Source organism: Colletotrichum fioriniae (assembly GCF_027942845.1).
Source record: "Colletotrichum fioriniae strain IMI 355084 chromosome Unknown scaffold_14, whole genome shotgun sequence".
Lineage (NCBI taxonomy): Eukaryota > Fungi > Ascomycota > Sordariomycetes > Glomerellales > Glomerellaceae > Colletotrichum > Colletotrichum fioriniae.
Genome location: NW_027076850.1, coordinates 994,309 through 1,021,291, shown reverse-complemented (window position 1 = coordinate 1,021,291; position 26,983 = coordinate 994,309). Strand labels below are relative to the sequence as shown.

At 53.6% G+C, this 26,983-nt stretch overlaps 4 protein-coding genes across 4 annotated transcripts; 3 read left to right on the top strand and 1 right to left on the bottom strand.

Moving 5' to 3' along the window:
- Nucleotides 1–689: 689 nt before the first annotated feature.
- Nucleotides 690–3,829, bottom strand: N0V96_010425 (uncharacterized protein; the record flags this gene model as incomplete). Its single annotated transcript, XM_053197009.2, has 5 exons — nt 690–861; nt 1,418–2,928; nt 2,993–3,643; nt 3,689–3,696; nt 3,826–3,829. 5 exons carry the CDS (start codon nt 3,827–3,829, stop codon nt 690–692), a joined length of 2,346 nt encoding a protein of 781 aa, XP_053045498.2.
- A 2,615-nt stretch (nt 3,830–6,444) lies between these two features.
- On the top strand, nt 6,445–6,824 carry N0V96_010424 (uncharacterized protein; the record flags this gene model as incomplete). The annotated part of the gene is made up of 2 exons (XM_065758943.1): nt 6,445–6,533; nt 6,623–6,824. 2 exons carry the CDS (start codon nt 6,445–6,447, stop codon nt 6,822–6,824), a joined length of 291 nt encoding a protein of 96 aa, XP_065612466.1.
- Nucleotides 6,825–15,869: 9,045 nt separating this feature from the next.
- Nucleotides 15,870–18,086, top strand: N0V96_010423 (uncharacterized protein; the record flags this gene model as incomplete). The annotated part of the gene is made up of 2 exons (XM_065758942.1): nt 15,870–15,874; nt 15,926–18,086. The coding sequence occupies 2 exons, from the start codon at nt 15,870–15,872 to the stop codon at nt 18,084–18,086; spliced, it is 2,166 nt and encodes a 721-aa protein (XP_065612465.1).
- A 1,560-nt stretch (nt 18,087–19,646) lies between these two features.
- Nucleotides 19,647–23,597, top strand: N0V96_010422 (uncharacterized protein; the record flags this gene model as incomplete). Its single annotated transcript, XM_065758941.1, has 5 exons — nt 19,647–20,266; nt 20,346–21,213; nt 21,364–21,762; nt 21,872–22,062; nt 22,127–23,597. 5 exons carry the CDS (start codon nt 19,647–19,649, stop codon nt 23,595–23,597), a joined length of 3,549 nt encoding a protein of 1,182 aa, XP_065612464.1.
- Between the last annotated feature and the right edge of the window lie 3,386 nt (nt 23,598–26,983).

Sequence of the window (26,983 nt, the reverse complement as noted above, 5' to 3'; positions counted from 1 at the left end):
TCTTATCTCAGTGACCTTGAGACAATTGTTTCCCACCAACGCATAAGTCCTGTCTCTTAATTTTCTTGCTCTCAGCAAGTCTTGTGACCTCATCAAGAGAGAAGGGGGTTTTCCTTCTCTCAAACCACCACCGCCGCCCACCCTAAAAATAAGCAAATGGCCTCTCATGACTCTGAGATGACCTGCTGTGTCTCTCCCGTTGTTTTCCTTCCAAGTCTCAATTTTTGCCTCTCGATCAAAAGCAGGAGAGAGAAAAAAAAACGAAAAACTCCCCGAGACGGACAGGAGTCTCTCCGAATGTGCCGCGGACAGCGTATGCTCGAAACAAAAAGAAAAAAGGAAATTATAGAAGAAAAGAAAAAGGTGGCTTGATAGGGGAAGGAAAAATCTGAAACTCTACGTCGTAGTAGGGGGGGAAATAGGTATCGCTCGCCTCGAGAAAGGAAAGAAGAAGAAGAATAAACTCCATGTCAACGCCCAACCAACCGTATTATGCAATAAAAAGGTATCAGAGCCTCCCATGGGAACCCGCAGAACCAAAGAATTAAAAAGGGAACAAAAGAAAAAGAAAAAAAAACCTTTCCCTGCTAGTATGTCTGCCACATCGCGCGTCACAGCATTGTCGCTTCTGCCCGTAGGCCGGGTACGGAATACGGTATCACGGACAGACGGACGGGACGCGCGGGTCTCTACCGCACCACCTTGTCGATCTTTACGAGCAGCTTGCCACCTTCAATCGGCCTGTTCTTGGTGTCCATGAGCCTGATGAAGCGGAAGCCGGGACGGAGACGGTCGAGGCGGATACATGCCCACGAGAGGAGCTCGTCGCCGCCGAGGAGCGGATCATCCTCAATCTTGAATCTGCGCGGTTCAAACACAAGTCAGTAAAATCATTCTTATTTTCCCCCTTGATCATGGCTATTCGCAGGATGCAGAGAAGCGGGTGGAAAGAAGAACAACGTTGCGGTGTGCGGCGGCCCGGGCTGTCAACGCAGCGGCCCGCGTGGCAGGTAAGTATTGACAGGTTAACGGTTCGTGAACGGGAAGGGGACGGTGACACGGCATAGAAGGAGGATAGCTTGACGACTATTCGTTCCACGAGCATTCCCGTCTCGTGCCGATGACGAAGAGCGGCGACGGGTCCCGGCATGGCATCCGAGAATCAGGCCATTCCCGGGGGTCAGGGAGCCGTCACGACTTCAGACAACGTAACACCGCCGGAGCTGTTCTGGTCTTGCAGGTCGGACACGCCGGCGCGCGGGAGGGTAGGCGCGGAGCCGCGCATATATCCTCCTCACCGTCTTCTCGAGTCATGGTCTCAAAAGATCGTCAAGGCTCGTAGGCCCAGACATGCCGCTGCCGGAGGGAGAAAGGAAGCAAAAAAAAAAAAGTGAAAGGAAACTGTGACTTTTCTTACCTGAGGAAACTCAACTCCTCCACCACCCTCGAAATCTTGGGGAACTTGAGCCGTGCTCCATTTTCCCACTCCGGGTGGTCAGTCTTTCTCGATCCCGTCTTGAGCTTGAAGTCGTCTTCGTCGGCAGCCTTTCCGTTTTGCGCTCCAATCTCGACGTGAAGCTCGCACTTGACAAATGGCCGAAGGTGCTTGCCGCGGCTGCTATCGCTGGCAGAATCGTCGTCAACAAAGATGTGCTGTCCAGCAATGATGGTGACGGTGAGTTCCAGATCGCCCTGCGGCGCGGCGTCGACCTCCGTCAGCGTGTCCTTGTCAGAGCTGCGGTATCCAACAGGCTTGAGGACCCATCCCAGCTCGTCCGCGAACATGCCCTCGTTGAGCATCATTCCTTCGTCGAGATATTGCCAGTTCAGAGCAACCATCTGCACGCCCTTGCGCCAGAAGAGACTGGGGTCAGGGTTGGAGCTGTCGACACGCGAGCCGTTGGGGAATGCCCGCATGAAGAAGTTTTTGTTGTGCGTGAACATCTCGCGGGCCTTGGTCGTGTGCAATTCCAGGATCCTGTTCTCGCTTATCGAAAAGATGTGACTCGGCTTCTTAGCCGCCGGCGTCTCAAAACTCTTGAAGTGCTCGCTGTGGGTGTAGATGGCCAAACTGCTAAGTGCCTGGCAAATGGCCACCTTTGTGCTCTTGGCCGGCTCATTTCCACTATGGACCTTGACAGGGGCATCGAGCTTTGGTGTCATGGGCGGTTTCGGCGTCTCCGGTTTAGGCGCCTCCTTGTTGCGTTCATCGTCGGAACCCGAAGCGTCCTCGTCGTTGGCAAATACTTGGGAGAGGGCCGTCGTGCTGGGAGGCACCTCAATCTTATTAGGCGCCTTCTTCACCTTGACGAGGATCTTGCGCTTCAGCTCCTCGAGCTTGGGGAGGCGGAACCGGGGATCAATACCCTCCCAAGACTTGTCGATCAACATGCCTTCCCACTCCTCTTTCATGATTCTGACCATCACCTCCTGCTGCTCCTTGTCGGCATGGACCTCGAGACTGACAATCAGGGGCAATTCGTTCGTCTCGAAAGCGGATTCGCGAACGGCCTTGCAGACCTCTCTGAAGCCACAGGGAGTCGTTAAAGTCCAGCCATGAGTGACAATCGGCTCATCCTTGGGATACGGCAGGCGGTTCTTCATAGAGGGGGTCGGCGATGAGGGCCGTAGGGTTTTGCCGAGGGAGTCAGTGGACTCGCTCGGCCCCAGCAGAGTGGCACTATCGCGAGGATTTAGAGACCTGCTGGCAGTGCTGGTGTTTCTGTTGTGGCCATTGCCGTTCGTGCTGCGCTCGATCAGCAGATCTTCCACCGTCTCCTTGACGCTCGCAGCCACGTTGGGAAGAGAGGAGCCAGACAGGTTCCTCGAATGATCAGGTTTGGGAGAGCGGCTGCCCTCTTGTGTTGTGATGGGGGTGTCTCCGTTCCAGATATCGATTTCGATACATCGACATCCACGGCGAAGGACCTGCAGTTCACGTGTTAGAAGCTATGTCTCTTTGCCGAGAGAATGCAAGCACAGGGCAACATACAGTTTTGTAAGCCTCGGGTGAACTCCTGGAGGCAAGCTGGTTGCCCTCCAAGTATGTGTTGTGGCTGCTGCTGATGAAGTAGTTCGTAATGGGCCGGCTCAAGTCCTTGTCCTCCTCCTTTATTGGGCGAGTAGCATCCCAGCCGTAGTTTCTCCACCACAATTCGAGAAACTCGCCATAGTTGTATCGTTGCTGACCCTCAGGCAATACAGCCTCGACATCGGTCTCGCCCTGGGTATTCTCAAGGAATACGAGGAGTTGGTCGCGCGTAACAAAAGGTTCACGGGATAGTGAAGAGCGGCGGGAGCGTAGGTCGTTGAATATCTTTTCGAAACGTTCGCGGATGGCCTGGCTGAGCAGGATCTCCTCGGGACTGGGCGAAACGACTGCCTCCTTGGGGTCCGAGGCAGCGGATGACGAGGATGAAGGGTCGGTGGCGCCGTCGACGTTTGTGATATTGATGAGGGGCATCGGCCGGGGAGCGGGCTGGAAGTGGAATCCGTCTCGTGTAGGTGCCAGGAGGGTGGTGAGGCCGACCATCTTCTTGAGGGTATTGGCGGAGGTCTTGTTGGAAGAGGACCACAGCGGCATCGTGAGGGTTCGCTTCTTCTGTGTCTTTTCGTCGCTCGGGGCGGTCTTACGGCGCCAGAACTGTCAAGATGTGTGTAAGTCTAGGTATGACAATTGACCACAAACTGCACAAGCTGGAGGCCAGTGTCAAAAAGGCTTTAGGAAAGTGCGGGAGAAGCATCATATGCGGGCGTTGCCAATGCTGGAGCCTTGCATTGAGCGCGCAACCCCTACGGGATATGGTGAGAGACGTACAGAGAGACACATGGCGGGCGAGCTGCAGCGGCTTGATAGCCTGCCTCCGGTTCAAACCTCTGTTTTCTCTATGTGTGTGTGTGTGTGTTGGTTGAACGAATCGATCGTGCGTATGGCTGACTCTTGTCGTCGCGCGGGAGGGGTTTTGATTCTTTGCTCAATCAAGCCTACTCTGGTTCTAGGGGTCAGAGGGGTACGGCTTCGGAGAGCGTATGAGTATGGTCATTAGTCCATTGGAGGGACAGGATAACAAATGGTTGAAGAGACGAAGGAACGGAGTTGTAAGAACACGGGTTGTCGTTGAACGAGAGTTTAGGATTATTTTCGAGAATTAGAGGAAATTCGAGGAACGAAGGCATTCGAAAGACAGCAAAAGGGTAATTTCAACGAGAGTGGGAAGCGTGGATATGCATGTCAGCATAGCTTAGGACATGGGTGGGCAGGGAAGTTCCTACCTTACTGTACGAATAGTTAGTGTAAAGTGTGATCCAGCGCAATGGGGTTCCCGTTCCATACGACTTGGAGCCCTTTGGAGAGCACTTGCAGGGCACTTGGAGGGGGGGACAGCCTCGTCCGATGGGTGTGCTGAGCGATGCAAGTGGCCAATAGGGAGGGGCCAGCACTGCCCCCAATGGTTTGGATCCCTGCTGTAGGTGGTCCCGAGGGCCCTGTCGATGGTGCCCTCTAGCGTGGTGTTTCTTACCTTTACTGCCTGTTGAGATGGAAACTGGAGTGAGACTCTCTCAGTCTCTCCCAGAATTGAGACATCGAGGGACGACCTCCTCGGGACCCACGTCCTTGGTTCTCGAGCTGGCCTCTGTATCTTGACTTGTTTCGTTTTGTTGTTGATCACGTCGGAGCCCGCGTCTCTTCTCCATTCTCCCGCGACTGAAAAATGTCGGCTATTGGACGAGAGTGACGCGTACCGCATAGTTTCTCTCATAACTGTCTGTTTTGGGTACGTGATATGCATGATGATTGTCAGACTGGAGAGTGCCAGGCCCCAAGGCACATTTGCCGACACTCAGAATCTTCCTCAAATTCTGAATAGTGAGTTGCTCAAGTATTGACGCCTTGTTTTTGGGGCGGAGTCTGCGTGCATGTGTGTGACTATGTGTGTGTCCCTCTCTCTGTGTGTTCTTCTCCCTGCATCGCGAAGCGGAACGTCACACTGAATCCATCTGCAGATGGTTAGTCTTGGCCCCCAATCGCAGTCTGCCCTGTCTGTCTTACGGGGTGCCTTTTTGGGAAAAATTGGACGTGAGCCTCGATTATCCATTGACAGATTGGTGTCGCTTCGTAGGGCTCACTGGGAGGCTCAATGCACGACGTAGTCTGGCCACTGCATAGGAGAGGGCTCAGCCCATTTCGCCTGCCACAAGATGCAGACTGCAGCACCTTAGCATACAACTCACCATGCGTTGTTTGCTGTGCTGTCCGTACAAGTTCGAAGCGACTTCATGCTATACTGTCACCGGGCTCGGCAAAACGGCATTACGGCTGATGGTTCGAGACTTTTGTCGCCTGCTAGCCAGCCTTGCCCCTATTCAATATTGACGTCTCGCGGTCCCCCGTTCGACATGCGCTAAACATAGCATCCGTACGGATACAGCGGGTGGAAACCGTCAGTGTACGGACTGCGGGTAGGCCCTGGGCAAGCTAGGGTATTCGTACGGATACCTTATGTCGTAAGTAGTGGAGGCGTTGCCGCTTCGTATGGAGGGAGGGATGATCCCCATACAAAGTGATATCATGGGCATGCTAAGGTCGAGGGAACAGCTCTCCAGGCAGCCATTCAACACGGTGACACGCCAGGAAAAGGTGGGAAGAGCTGAACCAGAGCGACGCAGTAAGTGACAGAGTCTCCAGGGCTCAGAAGTCTGGAAACCCGAGCATTCTCTGGTGGTCTCCACTTGGCCTGACAGAGCCTTGGGGCGGTTTTCTTCCGTCGAGCCGTTGTTATGTTCCACCTCAATGCATTAGTAGTGTACATAGGTCCAGCTGGGAGGGGCCTTAAGTCTGTCACCCGCACGCCAAGGATGAGGGAGCATGGTGGCATGGCGGGGCCTTCGCCGGTGCTCCGTGTTTGTCTGCTTGCTGTTGCTGCTGCTGGCCACCAACTCACGCGTTTCCCACCGGCGCCTATGCATCTCTTTTGCTCGGCCACCGCTGCTGCGCCTCCCGGAAACCACCGTCCCTTCAGTCGCCACACGGCATCGGGGCACTCGGGGCATAAGTGGGGGTCGAGCACCTAAAAGTCGGCTTCACCCACACTGCAGCCGACTCTCGAGATTCGAGTACGCGGGCCACCACCACCTCTCGGCAGCCGACCTGGCGTTTTGAACATCGACTCCGCCAACGAACTATCTCAACGAGGTTTCTCTCAACTCGCATCAGCCCAGTCTCCAAAGAAGAAAATACCTGTCAGCTGTCGGAATCGCCGACGAACAGCTCTCGGACCCGGTCGACTGCACAGAGCTCAACATCTGATCTTCTCTGACGTAATCGCAAGCTTTTGTCAGTCTACCTCCATCGCCGTCACCGCCACGCTACGAGCGAGCTTCTGAACGTTGCCCTGCGCACATTACCCCTCAGCTTCAAGCCAGCAATCGCCACACATTGCAGCCATGCCCAATAAGTCCAATTCCCAGCGTGATAGCGAGTCCGAGGTTAGATCTTGGGGGTTTCCTCATGTCTTCACTTGGACCGACGGACCGTACGTGATGCCCACTGCCTTTCTGCCTTTCCTTTTGGCCTTACCCCGAGTGGAAGCCAACTATGTACGAACTGACGATCAAAGCTCAGGAACGCGCACTACTCCCCGCATTCGCATCGTGGTCTGACAACCCATCTGATCCTGCGTGGGAACTTTACCATCACTTATCCCAAGGACAAGAACCCCGACAAGGTTACTTATGGCGTCGGCGACCGTATCGACGTAGACGCCGGCCGCGTGCATGAAGTATGGATTGGCGATGAGGGATGTACCTATGTCATTGGAGAATGAGGCGTAAACCTTTGGCGACCGTTTCTTGCCCCTGAAATGCCGCCGGATCATGGCTGTTCTGCGAATTCAATGTGGCGCGTTATGGTCGAACATTGAACTCTTTCCTGACGCGCAGGGTCTGAGTACGCTCACATCTATCCCCCGTACTATGCAATTGGGAGAAAAGACGATATGTGTCGGAGAGGCCGTTGAACCTGTGTTAGGATAGATGGATATTTTCCACCGAAGTCCAGATACGAAGTATCGACATCAAACGTAAAGGAGCCCGATTTGACTTTGACTGGCAATCGTAAAACCCCTCAGATGAGATTCATGCCTCACTTGGACCTCCGAACACCCGGTCAGAGCTTTGGTCCCCTTATTTGATGGTATGGTTCCGCAGGAGACGCCTTCACAGATGTTCTTTCTGGTAATCAAGCAGCAAAGTGCCCTCAGTAGAACCAATCTTAACCATATCTGCGGTGGTCAGCATTCGTTGTTCAATAATGAAGTCTGGAAGAAATTGAATCCTTAACCGTATACCATACGCTCCCCAGCCCACTTGCCCGAGTCCCATCCCGAACAAAATTAGCAGACCAACTCTCTGAAAACACCAACTTCAACCAGTGGTGGAATGAGTACTCGCGTTTGGGGCCGGGGCAGAATAATAGAATTTGTGCTCTCGCCGTGAAAGAAACGACTTTGAAACATGGAGAAATCCTTTGCCCGTGCGCGATGGCCTTGAGGTCCGCCCCGACTTGTTCAGGGGCATGGTGATCAAAACGTTCCGGAAGGCCATGGAACCTACCCAACCTCCTTAGCCACGAGGCAGCTTCGTCTGTTCAATGCAACACCTGACTCGATTTCCAGGTAGGCATACCAGCATGTTTGTAAGAATGGTACATGTTGTCGAGCTTCGGTGTCGGCGTCCTCAGTGTGTACTCCGGAAGAGGCCATGATTTCTGAAGCAAAAGATGTGATCTTGGGGCTGGACAATAATATCGATTGCACGCCGCTTGACAGCACTTGGTTCGTGTCGACGGCAGCAGGCTTATTCTCTACTAGATCTCCCGCTTCGTTGATAGATGACAAGCTCAAAACAACCAAGGCTATCTTGTAGAGCCTGTTCCCGCTTGGACAGCAGGCGAGCGACCAAAGCTCTGCAGCCCAATAGCCCGCATCTTCAGGCGGTCTGTCTGTGGGCGCTAGGATGCCCGAATTTCGTCCGTCTACCTTCATCTCATGGCCTCCTTCCCGGCGGTTGGCAGCAGTATTTGCGACAGCAACTGTCTGGGTCTAGGTATGTGTTTGGACGATGACTCCCAGTCCGAAAAGCATCGAATCATTATCAACCTCCTGCAAGGCTTGACTCGAGGCCAGACGACCGTAGTGTGTAAGTCTCCAAGGTGTTGCTTATAATCGCTCAGTCGGAAAACCATGGAAAGGTTCAATCCTTTGATCATGTCTGGGTCGAGAAGGAATGCGTGCGATGAGTCGCGTCCTCTGTGATGTGGACCACGCTTGTGCAAGTTTCGCATGAAGTTGAGTTTAGTAGTAAGGACATGTTTTCTTCTTTTCCGAGTAGCCGACATATGGCGTGCGCCGGTCAACTTTGAGGTGCCTACTTCGTAAGTCAATCTCTTGAATGGGATACAGAGGCGCGGGGATCAATCTCGCCCAAACAGCGACGGGTCGCGGCGCGGGCATTTTTCAGGTTGCATGATCATCGGGCCTTATTTTATGGAGCTTGCCGTGTCGACATCTGCAGTCTGCTCCGAAGCTGCTCCGAAGAGGAACACATCCCGTCGGTGCTGCTTGATCATCATAGTGGCTCCGACTCCTTGTGATTCGACAGGCAACAATCGGGTGTTTGAAGAAACTGCATTAGTTGGGTCCAACGGGGAGGATTTCTTCGTGTGAGTGGGCAGTATCAGACGGTGAAAGGCAATCGACTATGTAGGGTTCGTTCACCCAAGAACTCATTCTTACCTAACATCCTGCACCAGAAGGAAGAGTAGACAGGCCGGGCAGAGACAAGGATGGTGCCGATAAACGTCGTCGGGAAGAATCCGTAGTCCAATCTAGAAGTCTCAGTGGTGCTGCGGGCTGGTGGAGTTCGGGTCGATAGCAGACGTGATAAGTTTGACCGGCGGAAACACCGCCCATCGCTTAAGCCAGGTGAGCTGGTGAGGTAGTCGATACTTTGCTGGCGGCCGTCGTTTGCCCGCTCGCGAACTGGTATGGTCCTTGAAGTGCGAGAGATCCGAGGGGATCACCCATTTGCTGCTTCGGCCGAACGAGAAAGAATCGGTGGCGCGTGGTGGAGGGTTCGTACGGTTAACGCTTGGTACCATATCCACATCGAGTCGAGCGGCACAATTACCGGTCCACGCTGGTACGGACGATGGACTGTGAGCGGAGGAGTTGCAGTGCATCGCAGCAACGCTGTGTCTCGTTTCTTCCCATGTCCGAGGCTGATACTGTTATTCCTGGCTAAGCAGGCCAGGCATGCTGGGATACAATTACGGCGCCTAGATAGAAAAAAAAAAAAAAACAAAAAAAAAACGCGCACTTTTGGCCATTGCAACCATGCAACGCCGCTAAGATTTTGTCCACGAGGACGTGACCCATCACCCTTGCTGTCAATCCGGCCATTCGGAAAATAGTTGATGGGAGCACTCATGGACTTGCGCAGCCATTGCAGAACGAGAACGACCAATCTCGATCATGACCGTTGCCCGTGTCACTAGCGGGCCAGTTCGCAATTCAGCGTGGGCAGCCGAGCCCGAAAACAGGGCCTCTGTGTCTATATGACGTTCCCAACACGTGGTTTGCAAAATGGGCCGGAGCATCCTTCGTTGACCATCTCCGCTTGGTGTGGAGGGCCGGTAACACTGGAAACAGGCAAGGCATATTGTAGCTTCGGACAATGAGCTCTGTATGATGAAATGTTGATGAGTCGTCTTTTCTCTTTTGTCTCTCGGTCTCTGGTGCTCTAAATGAGGAAGCAGCCAGAGTAGGAAGGGCAATTTCGCAGGCCCCTGAACCTTGTTTGTCGGGGCGACAGAGCTAATTCAAAGTGGGGGAGATTGCCCGCCCTTGGTGTCTGGTGAGGCTATCTTGGGCGGGGAGCATACCAGAGCATTCGTCCCACGGCCCGTATCGCAGGACGACTGATGTATCTTGTCTCGGTGTCTTGGGAGTTGCCGAAAATGAGAGACAGAGAGCGAATGTCTCGGTCATCTGAGCAGAACAGTCGGATAATGGCGTGCCAAATAGAGTGCTTCGATGCAGGAAACGAATACGCTGCTTGACCCTCGTCTGAATGTCGACACCTAATTCCTCAAGTTTTGAGTGCTATCGCAACAAGCGACACTAGGGCGAGAGTGACGACTCTGACGAGCCGGTTTCGGGGAGTGGGTGGTCTCAGATAGCGTTGTCCGACGTTGAAAGAGTGGCTGTTGGCGGCCGATGATCGACGACGGGCATCCCTTCGCATGCACGAACTGCATCGGGGATGTTGGAGACTGTTGCTGGCCTGACCAAGCATGTTGCTTGAGTTGCGGGCAAGCCGGGGATAATTGATGAGGATATGCTGGTCTTTGCAACTTCCGATTGACCCATCAAGTCAAGTGGCACATTCTGAAACGGGCACACTTTCTGAGAAGATCTGAGCCTCAGACGAGGGATATGGCACGCCGCACACCACACGACGGATACTGCTACACAGCTGCTTACACTAATGCTGCGTAAGGAATTCGTCAAGGTTGGGTTGGGGTCGATGGTGGTTGAGAGGGAGATGCATGCCGCACAAGAGAGACAACCCAGACTGCGGCCGAGATGGGACAAGCAGAGATGAACGGTTGACTTGTCGTGCTGGGCCACGGACACGCAAAGGCCGTCAACAGGAGTGAGTGAGTATCCGTAGCAGCGGCGGTCTCTGTCTCTCCATGGTTGAGGGGAAACATCCTTGTTCGCACCTGGCCATTGTAAGAGGTTGGCGTCGCAACCCCGTACGAAAACGAGGCCACGGAGAGATGGCAAGTGACCGGACCAGCCAACGCAAGATCTGGTATTGGTATGCTGGATCAAGGCATAGAGACATTGGCGTCCCGATTCAGGCAGTTCTCATGTAATGTGATGATGATGATGGACAGAACTTGGAAGCGAGTCGGCGTCGGAGGAACAACCGAGGTGCCTTGCCTTACTGAAATGAATGGATTAAGGTAGGTTGGGGATGAAGTTGGGCCTTGGAAGAGGAGGGCATGAGGTGCCTGCCTGTCTGGACAAGCGAACCAGATTCACCAGCAACCTGGGCAAGGCAGGAACTCGATGGCAGGCAAGGAAGGAGGCAGAGGAGGAGGATGAGGTTACGTTCAGAAGCACCTACCTCAGCAACGTGGACATGGCACGCCGCACGATTCAAGAAGCGCCGGCAGGAGGAAGGCGACACGCAAAGAGCCAGGAACAAGATACCTCACGAGGGAGGCAGGAGCGTCGCAACGTGGTGGCTTGATCTAGCATCTACCAATCTGCCCATGTAAGCGGGGGAAAGAGCTTCTCTCCGCATTCACCTTGCGTGCTTGCCTACCAACCTTTTCGACTTTCTTGTTCTATTGCTCCAAGTCCATAAGATACTTTGCTTTACTTGTTCCGACGCGGCTTCCTCAAAGTAATACCTACCTTACTGTAATATCAGTGACTGAAAATTGAAAAGGCAAAATCCATTATGGCGGCATGGCTGCGTGGCCACTCAGAATGGCGGAGGTACATATCCGGCACTTGGGCCTTGTTTTTCGCACCCTTCAAGTAACAAGGCCCCATCTAGAACACCAGCCGGCATATACCTCACCTCAGATAACGACGCAGATGGCCTAGCTCGCGCCTTCACAGCTTGTGTGCTTGTCTACTGGACAATATTATGACACGGCCACGAGCGATCACCACCTCTGTTGCTGCCAGCTGGACCGCCACCGCGTGACAAGACGTCCTTCCGGGTCCCTAGCGGGCGGGAATCCACGAGAGACAGCTTTGGAGCCTGAGCGATGGGCTTCCCGCTAAAACAAGTCAAAGACGCCGTTCAGAGCGAGTCTGACGCCCCCAAATTCCCCATCCAAGCGGATCAAGACCTTGAGATTGGGACTCTGGGAGATTGAGAACCTTGGACCTCATGGCGTGCGAAGCGTGCGAAGCGGGCAAGCGGGGTCGACCCGGTTCTGGGATCCCGAGCTGCTTGACGACGCCAAAGACGGGCAAGTGCAAGCCACCATGCAATTCAAGTGCTAGTTTACTGCCTTCTATCGTCTCAGATGTACAGCTCATCAGCAACCACCAAGCTGGACTGGACTGAAATGACGATGACAACCAAGAGATGCCAACTCCGAAGAATCAGGGTCTCTGCGGCAATGGCTAAAGCTTTCTGTGCCGACTACCTACCTTCCTCCATTCTCTCCATCGACGAAGACAACGACAACAACCTTGGCAGCTTGGGTACGGAGTACATCACGGATATACGGATAGTGATCGGTGAACCAGACAGAACCCCGATCCAGGCGTCACTTCGTCGATTAAACTCCAATCAACTCTGCCGGATGCATCATCCACATGCGTCCGAGCCACAAGTGCCACACTCCCCTCGTGCCGTGTTGGTTCTCCGTTTCTCTCTCTCTCACCCTGTCATCTCTCTCTGTTCACTTACACTGACACTCCCTCCAGCTGAGCTTTTGCTTCCTGAGTTACCTACCCGCCCTAGCGCATCAAAGACATGGAATGACGCCTTGCCAGTCTCCTCGCATCATCCTCACCTCATATCCCATCTGCACTCTGCCCGTCTACCCGTCCGCCTGCTGCATCTCGGACGCTCCTAATCAAACTCCACCCTGGCCTCGCTTGGTCAACCCGACTGTGTCAGATCATTCCAGTAGACCATTACTACAGCTTTTGTCCGGAGCGGAGGGGCTAGAGAGGGGCAAAGAGTGTCCGTAATCCGTATTTGCCAATACTGCGTCTGCGCACAGCCAGCGGCGCAGAAGCCTTTCAGCAGCCACACAAAGACAGTTTCTCAATGGACCGGACTGGACGGACGGCCGTGGCTGACCCCAGATAACAGGTACGGAATACGGATACCTGCCTGCTGCAGTTGCAGTCTGCGAGACGCCGGACTGGTAAACGTTTTGCTGGTTGCACAAAACACCATTCAAAGATTGGGGGCTTGTGGATAGAGGCTGGACGCCCGGCGTGGAGTTTTTTCAACCGCAGGACAAGGGCAATCTTTAGTCTCGTCTCCGCCAAGGTTGTAATACCCAGGCCCCGGCCAGACCGCAAAATGGCATCAATCAGACGAAATACCATACCTAATCATCATCCATCCCGTCTGGATGTCCATTCACCATGGACCATCCACCATGTTGAACCGGGCCGCGCCCACAACAAGAACTGTCGCCGGTACACGGTACCTTTAGACTTGTTCTGCTGGTCTTGTCCTCACCTTAACCTTCACCTTACCTCAGCCATCTAACATCACCAATCACCGTCTCGTCCTTTTGGTCTCTTGTGTCTCGCCTCCGCCTTTGCTGGGTCCTCGATGCAACTTGATGCCGCTACACCCTTGCGGATAGCCGTCCGACACCACTTGGCACTCTCCCTCCCTACCCTACCTACCACACCAACGCACCTCTTCATCCACGTTCCGCCGGCCAAGACGCATGCCACTACAGCCCTGCATGGGCCAACAACGAGCCAGTCTTGGAACTTGGAACAGCCCTGCCCATTCGCTGCCGCAGGCGGTACTCTACCCTTTTCCGCCGTGCCCCAACCCACCTTGCGCGTCTCAAACCATGTACGTCGTCACCGTCAGTTCCACCTCCTGGTTTCCTGTCGGTGTCCATGTCCATCTCTCAGATGCCATCTGAGGCCCATTCCTGCTGCACTCGCACCGGCCCTTGACCGTCGCTGTCCGTCCAATACTCCCCATACAGAGACACCTGTTCCCGCATACGAATGCCTGCCGCTGCTGTATAATCCTGCACAACTCGCCACTGACCCCGGCAACTGACTCTGTTAACAGACCAGGCATTCCCTTATGTGGAGTTGGCAAAATCGATAGACGCTTCGCTCGGTCTGGTCCGGTGGTAAATGCTCAGACCCATGCCACCTCTTCTTTAATTGCGCCTATCCCACCTTCTACCACCGCCTTTCTCTCTTCGTGCTGGTCTCCGGCGGTGATCAACTAGACTCCTCGAGCCTCCCTCCCCCTTTCCTTCTTCGTTTCACCGGTTGCGTCTGTCCCCATTGTCGCCTCAGAGTCTTGCTGCTTGGAACGGAGTATCAATCAGGGCGCAGCTCCTAAAGGGTCGACAAATATCAGACCATCTACCCAATTCTCAATACCGCAGAGAGCACTCGAGCGTCACGCAACCTACACCCCAATACCCACGAAGTAACGTCGATAATTCCAGAATAATTCGCGCGGCATGGCAGTTTTAACAGTGCCATCGTAACCAAATTTCTATCGGCTGGCCGTTTTCGAGCACTGCCATCCGTAACCCGTACCACCTCGAGGCGATTTCCTCTACGTTTACCAGATTGCAGACTTTTGTCATTTGGTTGAGTACAAGGGAACCATTTCGGAATTTCACCTTCTTAACATCAAGATGGGCAATGCACAGTCTACCGAGACGCCTCATGATTCACATGTGCAAGGTGTAAGCAGCAGCAAAAAGTCACCTCACAAATTATCAAAACCTAGAGTCGGCAATCATGCCTCTCCAACAACCCAATTACCGGCCCCCAGCCAACTAAGCATACAACGTGCTGCATCCGCCAGTCTGCCACCCTCTCGATCGAACTCGCGAATTCTGCCTGGGCAAACTTCGCCTGTACCGTCACCTATTTCTGCACCCGCCGGATCTCAGCTTGGTGCAGTCGCCCGAGCACCCAGTATATCTTCTATGGCGGACCCAGAAGTGAAACCCGCGAGGGATTGGAAGCGCAGGGCAAGCTTGTTCAGGTCTAAGAGCTCTCAAGAGCCGAGGAAGCAGAAACGTAGGGAAAGCATGGTGCTGAGCCCGCCTGTTCCAGACAGAATGTCGAGGGCAAATTCAATGACCTGGGAGAGTCAGCAGGAGATGGACAATTCCAGGCAGTTGCAAGTCGAGAGGTATGGTCAATTCCCCAGCATTTCTTCTTTACCATTGACTAACGGCGGCTCTAGCTGGCATGTTCCCGGAAATCGCCAGTCCATCAACTACAATCTCATGTCATACGAATCGAGAAGGCTCCTGAACCTCAACGAAGATCTCACCGCCTGCGAAGAGAACTCCATGGTGTCTGAAAGCAAGTTCGAGGTGTCACCGAATACTTGGAAAAGTTCGCATCCACACCAGCCAGTCCTTGCACAATCAGCCAGCACACAGCTGCCTCTGCCCCGAGCCAACTCAGACCTAGCACTGTACGCACCCGTACGGCGACGTTCTATGATCCAAACTCCAGGTCTTGCGACCCGAATGCCGTCAGAATATGCTTCATCTAGACGGTCAAGCGTGCGACACAGCATGCCTACAACACCAGCAGGAGGGCGTTCGCGAATGAACTCATTATCGATTGACTCGAGCGCATATCCGATTCCGACGTTGGAAGAGTACGTCGCTGAGCGATTCGCCTCGGAGCCCGAGTATCTGTGTGAACCAGTGGTTGAACCAGTCGAAAGAGCACTGACTCCTTCTGATATGGATTATCGGCCGCTCGGTTCCATGAAATTTGGCTCGCTGCGGATCACGAATGGAGAGGCCAGCCCGCTTCCAAGTCCGGATTTTGAGCCAGCAGTTCAGGTCAGCATAGCGGAAAAGTCGCAAATGGTTGCTGTTGAGGAGTATTTCAGTCACGAGAATGGATCGGGCGGGACGGGCTTTGAGAACAAGGACATCGAAATCACGGTCTCAGCAGTGCAAGCCAGTGCTACTTCGCAGACACTCAGTCCGATCAAGAGTTCGGTTTTAAAGGTGGAATCGCAGAGGCGGCGGTCAACTTCGTTAGTAGTCTCCCTTGCCAATTCGTGCAGACGGCGCCATGTTGTATAAGGCACCATGAGACGGCTCACGCTGACTCAAATATAGGCCACTCAGTCCAGAGTTGAAAATATCATCCAAGCACACAGCCATGGAAGACGACCTTTTTGCGGAAGAAGATGAAGATGTGCAAATGGAGTATTCTGCCGAGGTTCTGACAGTCAGAAATGACCCGAATGCAAAACCAAGTCTCGAGCGACTGAAAGCGGATCAGTCTCAGAAACATTCCCGAGCAATTGCTCGCGCCGACAGTGGAGTCGTTGCTAGCCCGACCACCGAGCACCAGCCCAAACCGCTCTCCAAGGCCGATTCCGGCTACAGTTCCAATGTCTCGCTGAGGTCGTTCCACGCCAAGCAACCTTCTGCAGGCAGCCGTCCAGCTGGCCGTGCCGCATCGGAGGATTCGGGCGATGAACTGTCAGACTCAGCCGCATCCCCAATTGTAGCTGTCAGCGGCGACAAGCTGCAAGTCAGTGTTCTTAAGGCTGACATCCGCTCTGTCGATCCTTCACAATCTGGCCCATCCATTCCTCCGTCTCTACCCCCGAAAGACGATTTTCTTGTCTCTCCAACTAACAACACAATGACGGTCACGTCACCCAAGTTCTTCTTCAACCTCAGCGCCGGTCATTCCTTCCGCAAGGATCGAAAATCTCCGGCCCCAGTGTTGATTGACAGCACTCAATCGGCCGAACAAGGCCCCGCTTCTCCGGCAGACGTTCGTTCTCCCGGCGCTGCTTCCGAAAAGCCAAATTCCTCCTTGAGCATTGGCAACGGCTTGCAAAAACCTGGCAAGCTGCACAGGCTTCTCAGCGGCTCTGGAATGCGAGGCCCCCCAACCGTCCACGCAACGCATCCTTCTGACGAAGAGATTCCCTCGGTACCCCAGGATATTCAGTCAAAGCTTGAGGAGCACTCTGGTCGGTTTCCCATCACAACCAAGCGATTGACCCTTCGTGCGCAGGCCAGCAAAGAGACTCTCAAGACCATTTTCAGCGTGGGAAGCTTCGATGCCGGCCATGCCGACGACAAGCGCAGCTCTGCGCTCCTGGTCGATGCGCCTAAGGTCGTGAGTGAGGCGATAGCAGAGACGCCTGGACCCTCTGAGAAGCCCAAGTCACCCTACCGCCGTTCTTTCCAGACCATGCCAGCCTCGTTCGCTCAAGCTGCCGCTTCTGTCATGCCGCGCCGCTCTATCCACCGCAAGCCAGTGCCTTCTGGCGCCGTTAGCAAGGCCGAACTTTTCGGCGAAGCCAGAGCCGAGGAGATCCAGGACGGCTTCGAGTCGAGCATCACGGCCATCGACAAGGTCGGCGAGAGCGTCGGTAAGAGTGCTTTCGACCAAGCTTTCATGGCGCTCCCTCGTGAGCAGCCTGTTCAGGCCCAACACAGTCGTACTCTGACAATGCCGGCACATATGGAACTTGAGATTGGGCTACAATTTCGTCCCACCGAGCCTCTGCCTCCGACAGGCCGCCAGTCCCAATTTGCGTCTCAGAACCTGCAGGTTCCCGAGATGGCAATGAAGAGGAAGACTTCTCCGCCTGTCAGTCTGCACACCCGCAGTAGCACCAAGAGTCCCCGAAAGCCAGTACCTATTCGTCCGCAGTCGTCCTCATCCAGCGAGGCGACTCGAAGACAGACCCTGTCGAGGCAGAACAGTCGCGAGACCATTCACAGCTACCCATCGGCGTTGATGGGAGCATCACTCGACGACGCTATTGCTGTGCCGCCCATTCCGCCAATGAGCCCTCGCAGGGGCATGACGATGCTTGAGCAGCAATACGCCAGGCGCCGCTCAACGATTGAAGACAAGTGGCGCCCTACCAATGGTTCCTCCCCTCTCTTTGGCCACCCAGTCACACGCAGTGCCTCCACCAACCCTATGGGACATCAGCACCAGCACCAGCAGCAGCGACAGCTTCGTCATCGATCAAGCTACGACAGTTACTCACAGTACCGGGAACCTGTTGCACGCGGACATTCAACCACCAACCAAAGCCCGAGCCAAAGTGGCAGCTACTATCAGCAGCAACTCTTGAATATCCAACAGCAGCAATGGGAACAGCAGCAGTACTACTCACCCGACGCTGTTCAGCCAGGCCTTTCCAGAAGCCGCAGCCGGAGTCGTAGTGTTCACGCGAACGGCGACCAGCCCTACAGAGTCCTCCACAGCTACAACTCGCCGGCGTACCGCAACGCCCCAATCTGGGGTTGAGTCTTTTTGATTGCGTACCAAGTGTAGCAGCTGACCCATCATTTCACTTCTCGAGGTGGCCAGTTCCATCACATACCGTTGCTCTTTTTGAGCGTCCGATATGACATCAACCGATTCTCGACGACTTGCGCAAGCTGGCGCTGGTTTTGTTTACAAAGTTCTCTATGTACAGTCTTGCAGCATACGCATTCGACGATCAGGCTAGCGAAACCGATCGTCCCGGCATGAACCTCGCGATTAACGGATTTCACAAAAAGGCGAATTATTTCGGCCGTTTTTCTTTTTGACACGAACAAACACACAACCTTGGATATACCCAGTGGTTAAAAAACAACACGGCCTGATGAAACACGGATAAACTGGCCAATGACTTTTCTTATACCCGATATCGAAACAAGTAGGAGGAGTTTTTTTTCTTTCTCAAAGCTTTGTTGATTCCCCAATTTTTGGATTTGGAACGGGCGGTAACACAGTATACGTCATTCTTGGGGAAACGTCTGCTTGAAACTTGGTTTTCGAATTTGTGCAGACGGAGTTTGGAATACCCACTTGAAATTGTCTATGATTGGGAATCATTTGGGGAAAGCTGTAGTTCTGGTACACAGCTGAATAGGTTAGGACCATCGGGAACAGGAATGATACACCAGATTCATAGGTTTTGTTGCATGGGTTAGGGATAGCAAGCAGAATCTATCCGACCAATCTCGATGAATACGAACATGTTTGTTTCGACATCCAACCCATCGCTCCGTGATATTGAGTTTCTTTGGTGCAGGTCGACCACACATGATGTCCATGACACCGCCACTGAGGTGAGCGGAAGAAGTGTGAAAGGCATCTTCCACGTAAGAAGGGCGTCACCAACAGCGGTCGACCAAATGACAGTGGCATACTTGGAACATGAGATTTTGAAATGTTTCGCAGCGTATTTTTGTGATGCATGTAATCCTCCATTCTCTGTCAACGGCAGCTTTAGGGCAGATTGAAGGTGAGTCGTCAAACGTTGGACACCCTTCCTGCCACGCGTGCCTCACCGAGAGCTAACGCCACACTTTCACCGAGGAACGGCCCGCACGGATCAAGGGGAACACGAAAAACGTGGGGGTCGGCACACTGGGCACATTGGCTGCGGGAGATAGTGGGGACAGGTCGATGTACCGGGAAGAGAGGCAGAAGTATATTCCCATGACTGTTGGAGATGGCATCTTCCAAACAGACAAGCTCGCTTCTCTTTTTTTCACGAGTATGACAAGGTAGTAAAGTATATATTCGACGAATGCATCGATTTAACTCGATTGATTGACTTTAACTTCAAGCTGTTTGGTGATCATCCTCCATCCGGTGGCCTAGAAGTCTCTGAGCTGAGACAACTCTGGACATTCGACGTTGTACCTAACTTCCCTCATGTGTACTTGTTCAACAGGGATGGTACAAGGCTTCTCCACTATCTATATCCTCCCCTTAACGCATCGCGTCTTGGTGCAATTAAGTTAATGGGATGAAGATTGATTCCTGGAGCCCTTTCTATGTGACCAATCCTTTGCCATACCAAACGCCGTGATGGATTCCCAAGCTCCCACAGATGACACAGTCCCTGAGACTGAGGAGGAGCCCTGGGCGAGTGAAGCTCTCGCAGATCAGACGGCCACCACTAAGCCCGACACCAACAACAACGAGGTCACGGCCGGACCCAGTGGAGCCAGGGACGCCGCACCCGGCCAAGAGCACGATGATGACGCAGCATCCGTAGCCAGCAGCGCACTCACAGAGGACTGGAAGCGCTCCTTTGACGATGACCTCGCCGAGGCACTCGCCGGCATCCAGACACAGGGCACCTTTGCCTCGTTCCACCCCCTGAGGCGCGTGGACCCGGATCTCTGGGTCCAAGATGTCGGACCCATCGGCTTGCCGCTGCCGGAGCCGGCGGTGCAGCAGCTGATTGAGAAGGCCACCTGTGCTCCGTTTGGTAAGGGAAGTGAGACAATCGTCGACATCGCTGTGCGCAACACATGGGAGCTGGATTCCTCGCATTTCGAGCTCCGGAGTCCGCGCTGGCCGGTGGACCTGCAAAAAATTTGTGCTGTTGTGGCACAGGATTTAGGCGTCAAGTCGCCTGTGACGGCGGAGCTGTATAAGTTATTGATTTACGAAAAGGGGGCCATGTTCAAGGCTCATACCGAGTAAGTCTTCTTGGTGTGTTGTCATTTACGGTGCGTGAAGCTGTATAAGATAAACAGCTGACACTACTCGGGTCATCAGCACCGAGAAATGCCCCGAAATGTTCGGCACGCTCGTCATATGCCTTCCCTGCGGCCACAAGGGGGGCGACATAGTCGTCAAGCACTGCGGTGAGACAAAGACATTCAAGACCTCGGGGGCAGACCAGTCCTTTGCGTGCTGGTACTCGGACGTCCACCACGAGGTTCTGCCCGTCACGGAAGGCTACCGCGTGGTGCTCACGTACAACCTAGCCGTCGATCCGGCGGCGGCGGCGGCCTCGCAGCAGCGGCCCTCTGCGGCGCTGCGGAGGCAAGAGACCCGCGAGCTGCGGCACACGCTCCGGCGATGGCTGGAGCACCCCGAGGACGGCGGCGAGGTCGACCACGTCTACTACGGCCTGGACCACGAGTACACCGAGTCTAGCATCTCGATGAAGGCGCTCAAGGGGCGCGACGCGGCTGTCGTGCAGACGCTGCAGGAGCTTTCGGCCGGGCTCGAGTTTGATGTCCTCCTGGCGCTGACGGAGAAGATGGAGATGGGGCCGACGGCGCACGAGAGCAATGCGCGGTATTCGAAGAAGAAATGGAGTCGGCGTCGGAAGCGGAAGCGGCCGATTGATTCCTTTGGTGATTTTGATGGAATGGATGGATACGATTCGTGTGGTGTGCCGTATGAGGATTATGCATCTAGCTCGGATGGTTTTGAGGAGGATCCTAATGAGGCGAATTTGTCCCATGACATCGAGGATGTGACGGACGAGTCGTTGTCTGTCAAGGTGCTTGTGGACTTGAGCGGGCGCCCGATACTTCGTGATATCGCGTTGGAATGGAAAAATGTTCTCGACGCCAGCGAGTTCTTTGAAGGCGTTGAACGGAAGGAAGAGTATGAGGGGTACCAGGGCAACTGGGTAGGTCTTCGATCCAGAGAAGTGGCGGGCACGTTTGTCATGTTGACAAAGATGAACCACAGGGACCAACAGCTACCCACTGGTACTGCGTAACAGTGAGCTTTCAATTCCCCTTTCCCCTCGCGGCCTTCTCGCTAATATTGGACTCAGGCCGCGCTCATCATTCGCCGGGACAGGATCCCTTCGTTCCTCAAAGCTAGTACGAGGTCGAAGTGGGATCACTACCAGGACAGCGCTGTACTGCTCGATTATCTCACAGATTCGATCCTCAAGGCCGCGTCGAATAGCAAGTCGTCCTTTGAGACACTTAAGGACATATGGGATACGTCGGTTCCTCGTCAAGGCAGGCGTACCAAAAAGGCTGAAGACGAAATCCTGAGCAAAGTGTTAAGGTCTGCTTTGGCTATGAAGGATTGGGACTTTTTTGAGAAAGTAAGCAAGAAAAAGGCCGAAAGGGGGCTGGAAGGGCCACTGCCCGCTGGCTACTATCAATTACTCTACGCAGAGGTCTCGCAGGGCAAAGTGGACTTTTCTCAGATCAAAAAACGGGTTCGTTTCCCCCCATTATTCAGCCCATGCTTCCAAGTTCTCATCCTAACCACTTAGTCGATGTTCCAGCTTGACTTCCACAGTGTTCAGGGGTCGGCATTTCTTCGAGATCTTTGAGGCAGTTAAGGCTTTTGCCCCTATCGACCAGCCTCTGTCTGACGAGATTCGGGAGTGGGCACGAGCAACGCTCACCAAAGGTGTCAAGGACATTGCTGATACCGCAATCTTCGTCCGACAAGATGGTCTGGCTTTAGTGACGGGCGCTGAGAAGTATGCTGACTTTGAATGGCTTTCCTCTGTGTAAGTCTCCTCCAAGAAACCCAAATCACCGCCAGACGTACATATGACTGACTATCACTTGTAGGGCGATGCCCTTGATGACGGAGCTACTTGTACGCACGCCAGCTTTCGCACTAGAGTTCCTATCAGAGCTGCTCTCCTGCGCCAGACGGAAGGTTTTCCCGGTGACTCTGGCGGTCAACTTGTACAAGAAGCTCGCCAAAGGCCTCACCTCTATGCTCGACCTCGAAAGGGTCCACGGCCCCAGGGAAGACGACCCAGTCCACAAGGCGGCGAGGTTCACATACGGCCAGACGGCGCCCTCTGCCCCCGACCACCGCCTCGCCTTGAACCACGTCGCCCTGGCAGACCTCTTCTCCGGTCTTATCAAGCTAGCATCCTCCCCTCCGCAAGAGGACCTAGTCCTGCCACTGGCCCTCAAGATTGTCAGCCACGCCCCCAAAATGCACGCCCTCGACTTCCCCGTCCTCTGGATCCCGCTCCTGCGCGAACTCCTCACCATCCTGGAAGCCACCAAGACACCCCTCGACACCCCACGCTACCAACAACTCTTCGCCGCCGTCCTCGAAGCTTACCGCGACAACTACGTCGGCTCGAGATCAGTCCGTCCGCCCGCCGGCCAGCTGGGAAGCGGCATGTACCTCGTGCAGTTCTGCACCTGCGGCGATTGCAGCAAACTGGACAACTTCCTCGCAAACCCGGCGCAGACGTCACTCCGCCTGACCATTGGCGCCAAGAAGCAGCGACACCACGTGCACAGGGTGATCGAGGAGAACGACATCCGTGTTACGCATGAGACTGAGCGATTTGCGCCTGGAGGGCCCACGATGGTGATCAACAAGGTGGGGCAGACGGATGTCGCGAAGCAGCAGGTGAGGGCCAAGGAGGCAGAGGAGGCCTTCCAGGCATTTGATCAGACCAAGTTGGGGGTCTTGCTGGGTGAGGATTATCCTGCTATTGCGACAGCATTATGGCAGCGACCGGTAAATTTGGTGCCCGGGCGGGGTGGTATAACGTATCCGCCGGCACCGATCCCAGTTCCAGCACCAGTTCCAGCTCCGGCTCCGGTTGCGGCTCCGGTTGCAGCTTATGTTCCCGCTCCTGTTCCTGGTCCAGGACCCGCTGCAGCAGGTTATGTACCGCCGGGGCACGCCATTGTGCCGGCATTCGGGCCTGCGTGGGTTCCACCGCCCACGAACAGACATCAGCCGATGACTGGGTCTGCCCGCGGCCCGCCGCCGTCGTTTTTTAATGCGCCAGCAGCCGGACTATCGTCCGTTCCACCGCCCCTAAACGATGCTCAACCGATGAATGGTCCCCAGCCGATTCACGGGTCGGCACGGGTGTCTGCAGGAGTACGAGCAAAACACAGGGCTTTTGCGCCGACAACGGGCAATGCGGGATGGCCGTCGCGATCACCGCCCTCGAGTCTGAACGGTATGGGTGTAGCTGCGGCTCCTGGGCCAAGTCGGCCTCCGCCACCTGTTGCTGGGGCGAAACGGAAAGCAGAGCCAGAGATTATTGATTTGACTTAGGTGGCTAGTCGCTAGAATTGGACCCTGCTCTTTTAGCGTGCCGTTGAGATATCCTTCCAGAAGCTGCAGTACATGCTCTTTGGTAAGCCGTCATGGGCTGAACTAGTCGGTCTTCACGACATCACGAATGAGTTGCGCGTCAAGGCAGCGTGATATGGCGAACATCAAGGAGATTAATCTTCAGTCATCCTAGCTCAGTACTATAAATCACGACTGATTCTTGGGACAGACCTTGTCCACCGCGCTGTTCGCACAAGGAAACGTGTCGGGACAAGTGTTGAAGACGTAGAAACCAGTCCCACAGCAGGTGCTGATGCCACCGCACGAGCCCGCAGGGATGTTACATATGCCAGACTATTGAATCCCCCCACGTTAACATTTGCTTTCTCAGGTTTTTGTTTTGTTCCAGTCGTTGTAAAACTTACCTCTGAAAAGCGGAAGTCGAACTGGGAGTCGCAGCAGAACCTCGTCTTTCCGATGTCCCCACCGTCGCCTGCTGCGTTTTGGCAGTAGCCCATGGATCTAGCTGCGATAGCACCGCTCGCGAAGGATGCAATCGCGAAAACAAGTGTGGAACGCATATTTGGAAGGTTGTATACTGAAAGAATCGTGGGTAGTTGGAGACAAAGTGTGACGAGGAAGACTGCGGAAGGCCACTTCACTTTCCTTGGGACTTGAACTTGATGTTTATATCAAACAGGCAGGCCTTGCCCCCCTGAATCCTTACCAAAATTCAAAATACGAACTCTTACACGGGCATTTAATATGCATTCGAGTCAGGCATAATCGGTAACGGACAGCTCCGTAGTCCGCCTACAGTGAAGACGCTGGAAGATCTGCGTTGACGAGAACAAAGTTTTGGGTCAGTGCTTACTTTGCCAGTCATGCTTCACTCGTTAATATAAATGAAATTAGCATTATGGTCCCAGCCTTCACAATAACTTTCTACTCTTGTCGATCTTGGAGACTTTACTCCTACGGAGTTTTAATCATACGAATACTCCGGGTAAATCTTTCTGAAAACCTCCGTGGTGTGTGCAATGACGTGCTGCTGGTGCATGGGTTTTGGGCAAGTCCAGCCTGCTAGCCTGGTTTTCTTAGATACATATAGTCTATACAAGAACGAAACAACCTTTTGAGTCAACTCCTATATAGCGAAACGGAGACTGAATAGCGAGTGGCTCTTTCCGGCAGAAATGAAGAAACCAGTTATTCATAGTATTCGGTGAGGTTTGGGTCTAAGTAGTGCCACAAAATATGAGGACTAAGGCAATGCGCCTTCTGTAGATGGTTAGCTTCTTGAAGCAATTTTGATTTCGAGTCTCATAATGATTATTCTAGAACTAGTAGTTGGACGTCTAGAGAATAAGGCTCGCTATGACTTATATGATGCCGGTATCGTGTTCCGTGAGACTATGGCCTATTGACCTAATTCCGTTCTCATTAAAGTTGTTGATTATCAAGAAAACGAGATAACAGAACTAGTAAGTAAAGAGACATTGATTTTGTAAATGATGTTATATCTAGGGAGGCAAGGATGACTAGTCAATTGCCTAATGCTATTATGAGTAAGACCGCCCTCTAAGTCCGTGATATCTTACTTACACTCTATGAACTACTATATGCAACTATCCTTACTAGAAATCTCGGGATTCCGCCCGTTCTCCTATAAATACTACCGATCGTAAAAATGGTGGCCAGCAGCAATGGTGACGCGTTCTTCAACATTTTTAGACCGCCTTCGGTATGGTATGTCACAGTTTCATCCTCTAAAGCAGACAGCGAATCAGACATCGTCAATGAGTTCGGCATCGGTCGAATTGTGGGACCAAAGCGGAAACAAGTTGAACTGCTAGCTTTGGCCAGGAGAAAATCGCGATGGCGCTCGCTCGTCGAAAACCTGCAAGTTTCAGCCCACTCTTCCCGCATGTCATCACGCCTGCGCGCTCTCAGAGTTATGCTTATCTGCATCCAATCAAAGCCACGAGATCTCGGTTGAAAGCTTCGTGCCTCAAACTTTGCCAATCGCAACCTGACGCGATAAGCCACATTGCACCGCCAGCTTGAGTCGCCCATCACGGAGCATGTTGGAGGCGTGGGAAAAGACAGGGCAGGCTACCCCTGAAGCCACTTCAAAGCATCAGCCACAGTAAGTTTTCAACTCACCCTCACTTTGTGACTCTTAAACTAACTAAGCTATCATGTAGCAAGTAAGCTCATTCCGCTACACTCTCTAATCCTGCAGTAATTGACATTATGGAGATGCTGTGCCAAGGGGCAGGCAGCTTGTCGAAGACGCAGATGTTTCCAGCTTAGGTTGCGTCGGCAAGCATCAGCGATGTCGCCGCCAGTCAATTGGGACATCTCAGGAACACCAACAGAAAGAGCCATGTTCCATCATGTGCGAAAATGCACAGTTGAGGGCTTCGGGGCTGTCGCGCTCCTGGAGAAGCTATGGAACAGTTACATCATCCCATTGGGATACTATTCCGACTCGGTTAAACATGCCTTGATAGCCTTGGGATGTGCACACCGAGGCTTCATAGGCGACTACAGAGAAGAACATCAGGCTGCGGACGCGCAGACATACGATATGCTAGCATCCCAACAATGCTCCAAAGCCATGAATTTTACGGCTCAGGAAATGGAACGATTTTCGCCTACCACTCTCAGGACATCGCTCGTCTCTTGTTTGGTATTCATCTGCTTTGAAATCATACAGGGACGTTACGACAAAGCTTTGCAACACCTTAGATCCGGCTCTGGCATCATGGTCGCCCTGTCTAAAGCGGCAACGGATGCTCAGGCAGGGTTACCTCTTTCAGTGCACCAAAAATGTCTGGCTGAGACTGTCAAGGACTATTATGATCAGTTATGCGATCTTGCTGACATGTTCACCTGCTTTGGCTGCGATGCTGCCTACTTACTGGAAGAGGGAGAAGTCATTCCGGACCTGTCTTATTTCTTCCGGGGCAATGGCCCCACAGATGTTTCCAAGCCGTACTCCTCCGCCATCGAGGCCCGGTACGATCTTCACCTCGTAGACCATGCTTTTGGGAAGGCTCTACGGTACAATGTTCGAGGCAGCATGCCGATATCTTGGACCTCATTCTTGAATTTGCCCGAGGGCATGTCACCACTTGGAGATGATGACCTGCGGCTCGAGGAATGGCTAAAAGCTCGCCATCTCTTTGATGTCTTCAGTAGCCGGCTTGCAAATTACATTGAGCACCTCCAGTCAAGCTCGTCAACGACCAGACAAGAGTTATGGGAGGCGCGACTAATGGCAGTCATGCAAAAGGACTGGTCGGTGATTATCAAATGTCTGGAGACTCCGAGCTCGCAACCTCTTGATCGGCAATATTTCCAGGATCTTCTGAAAGATG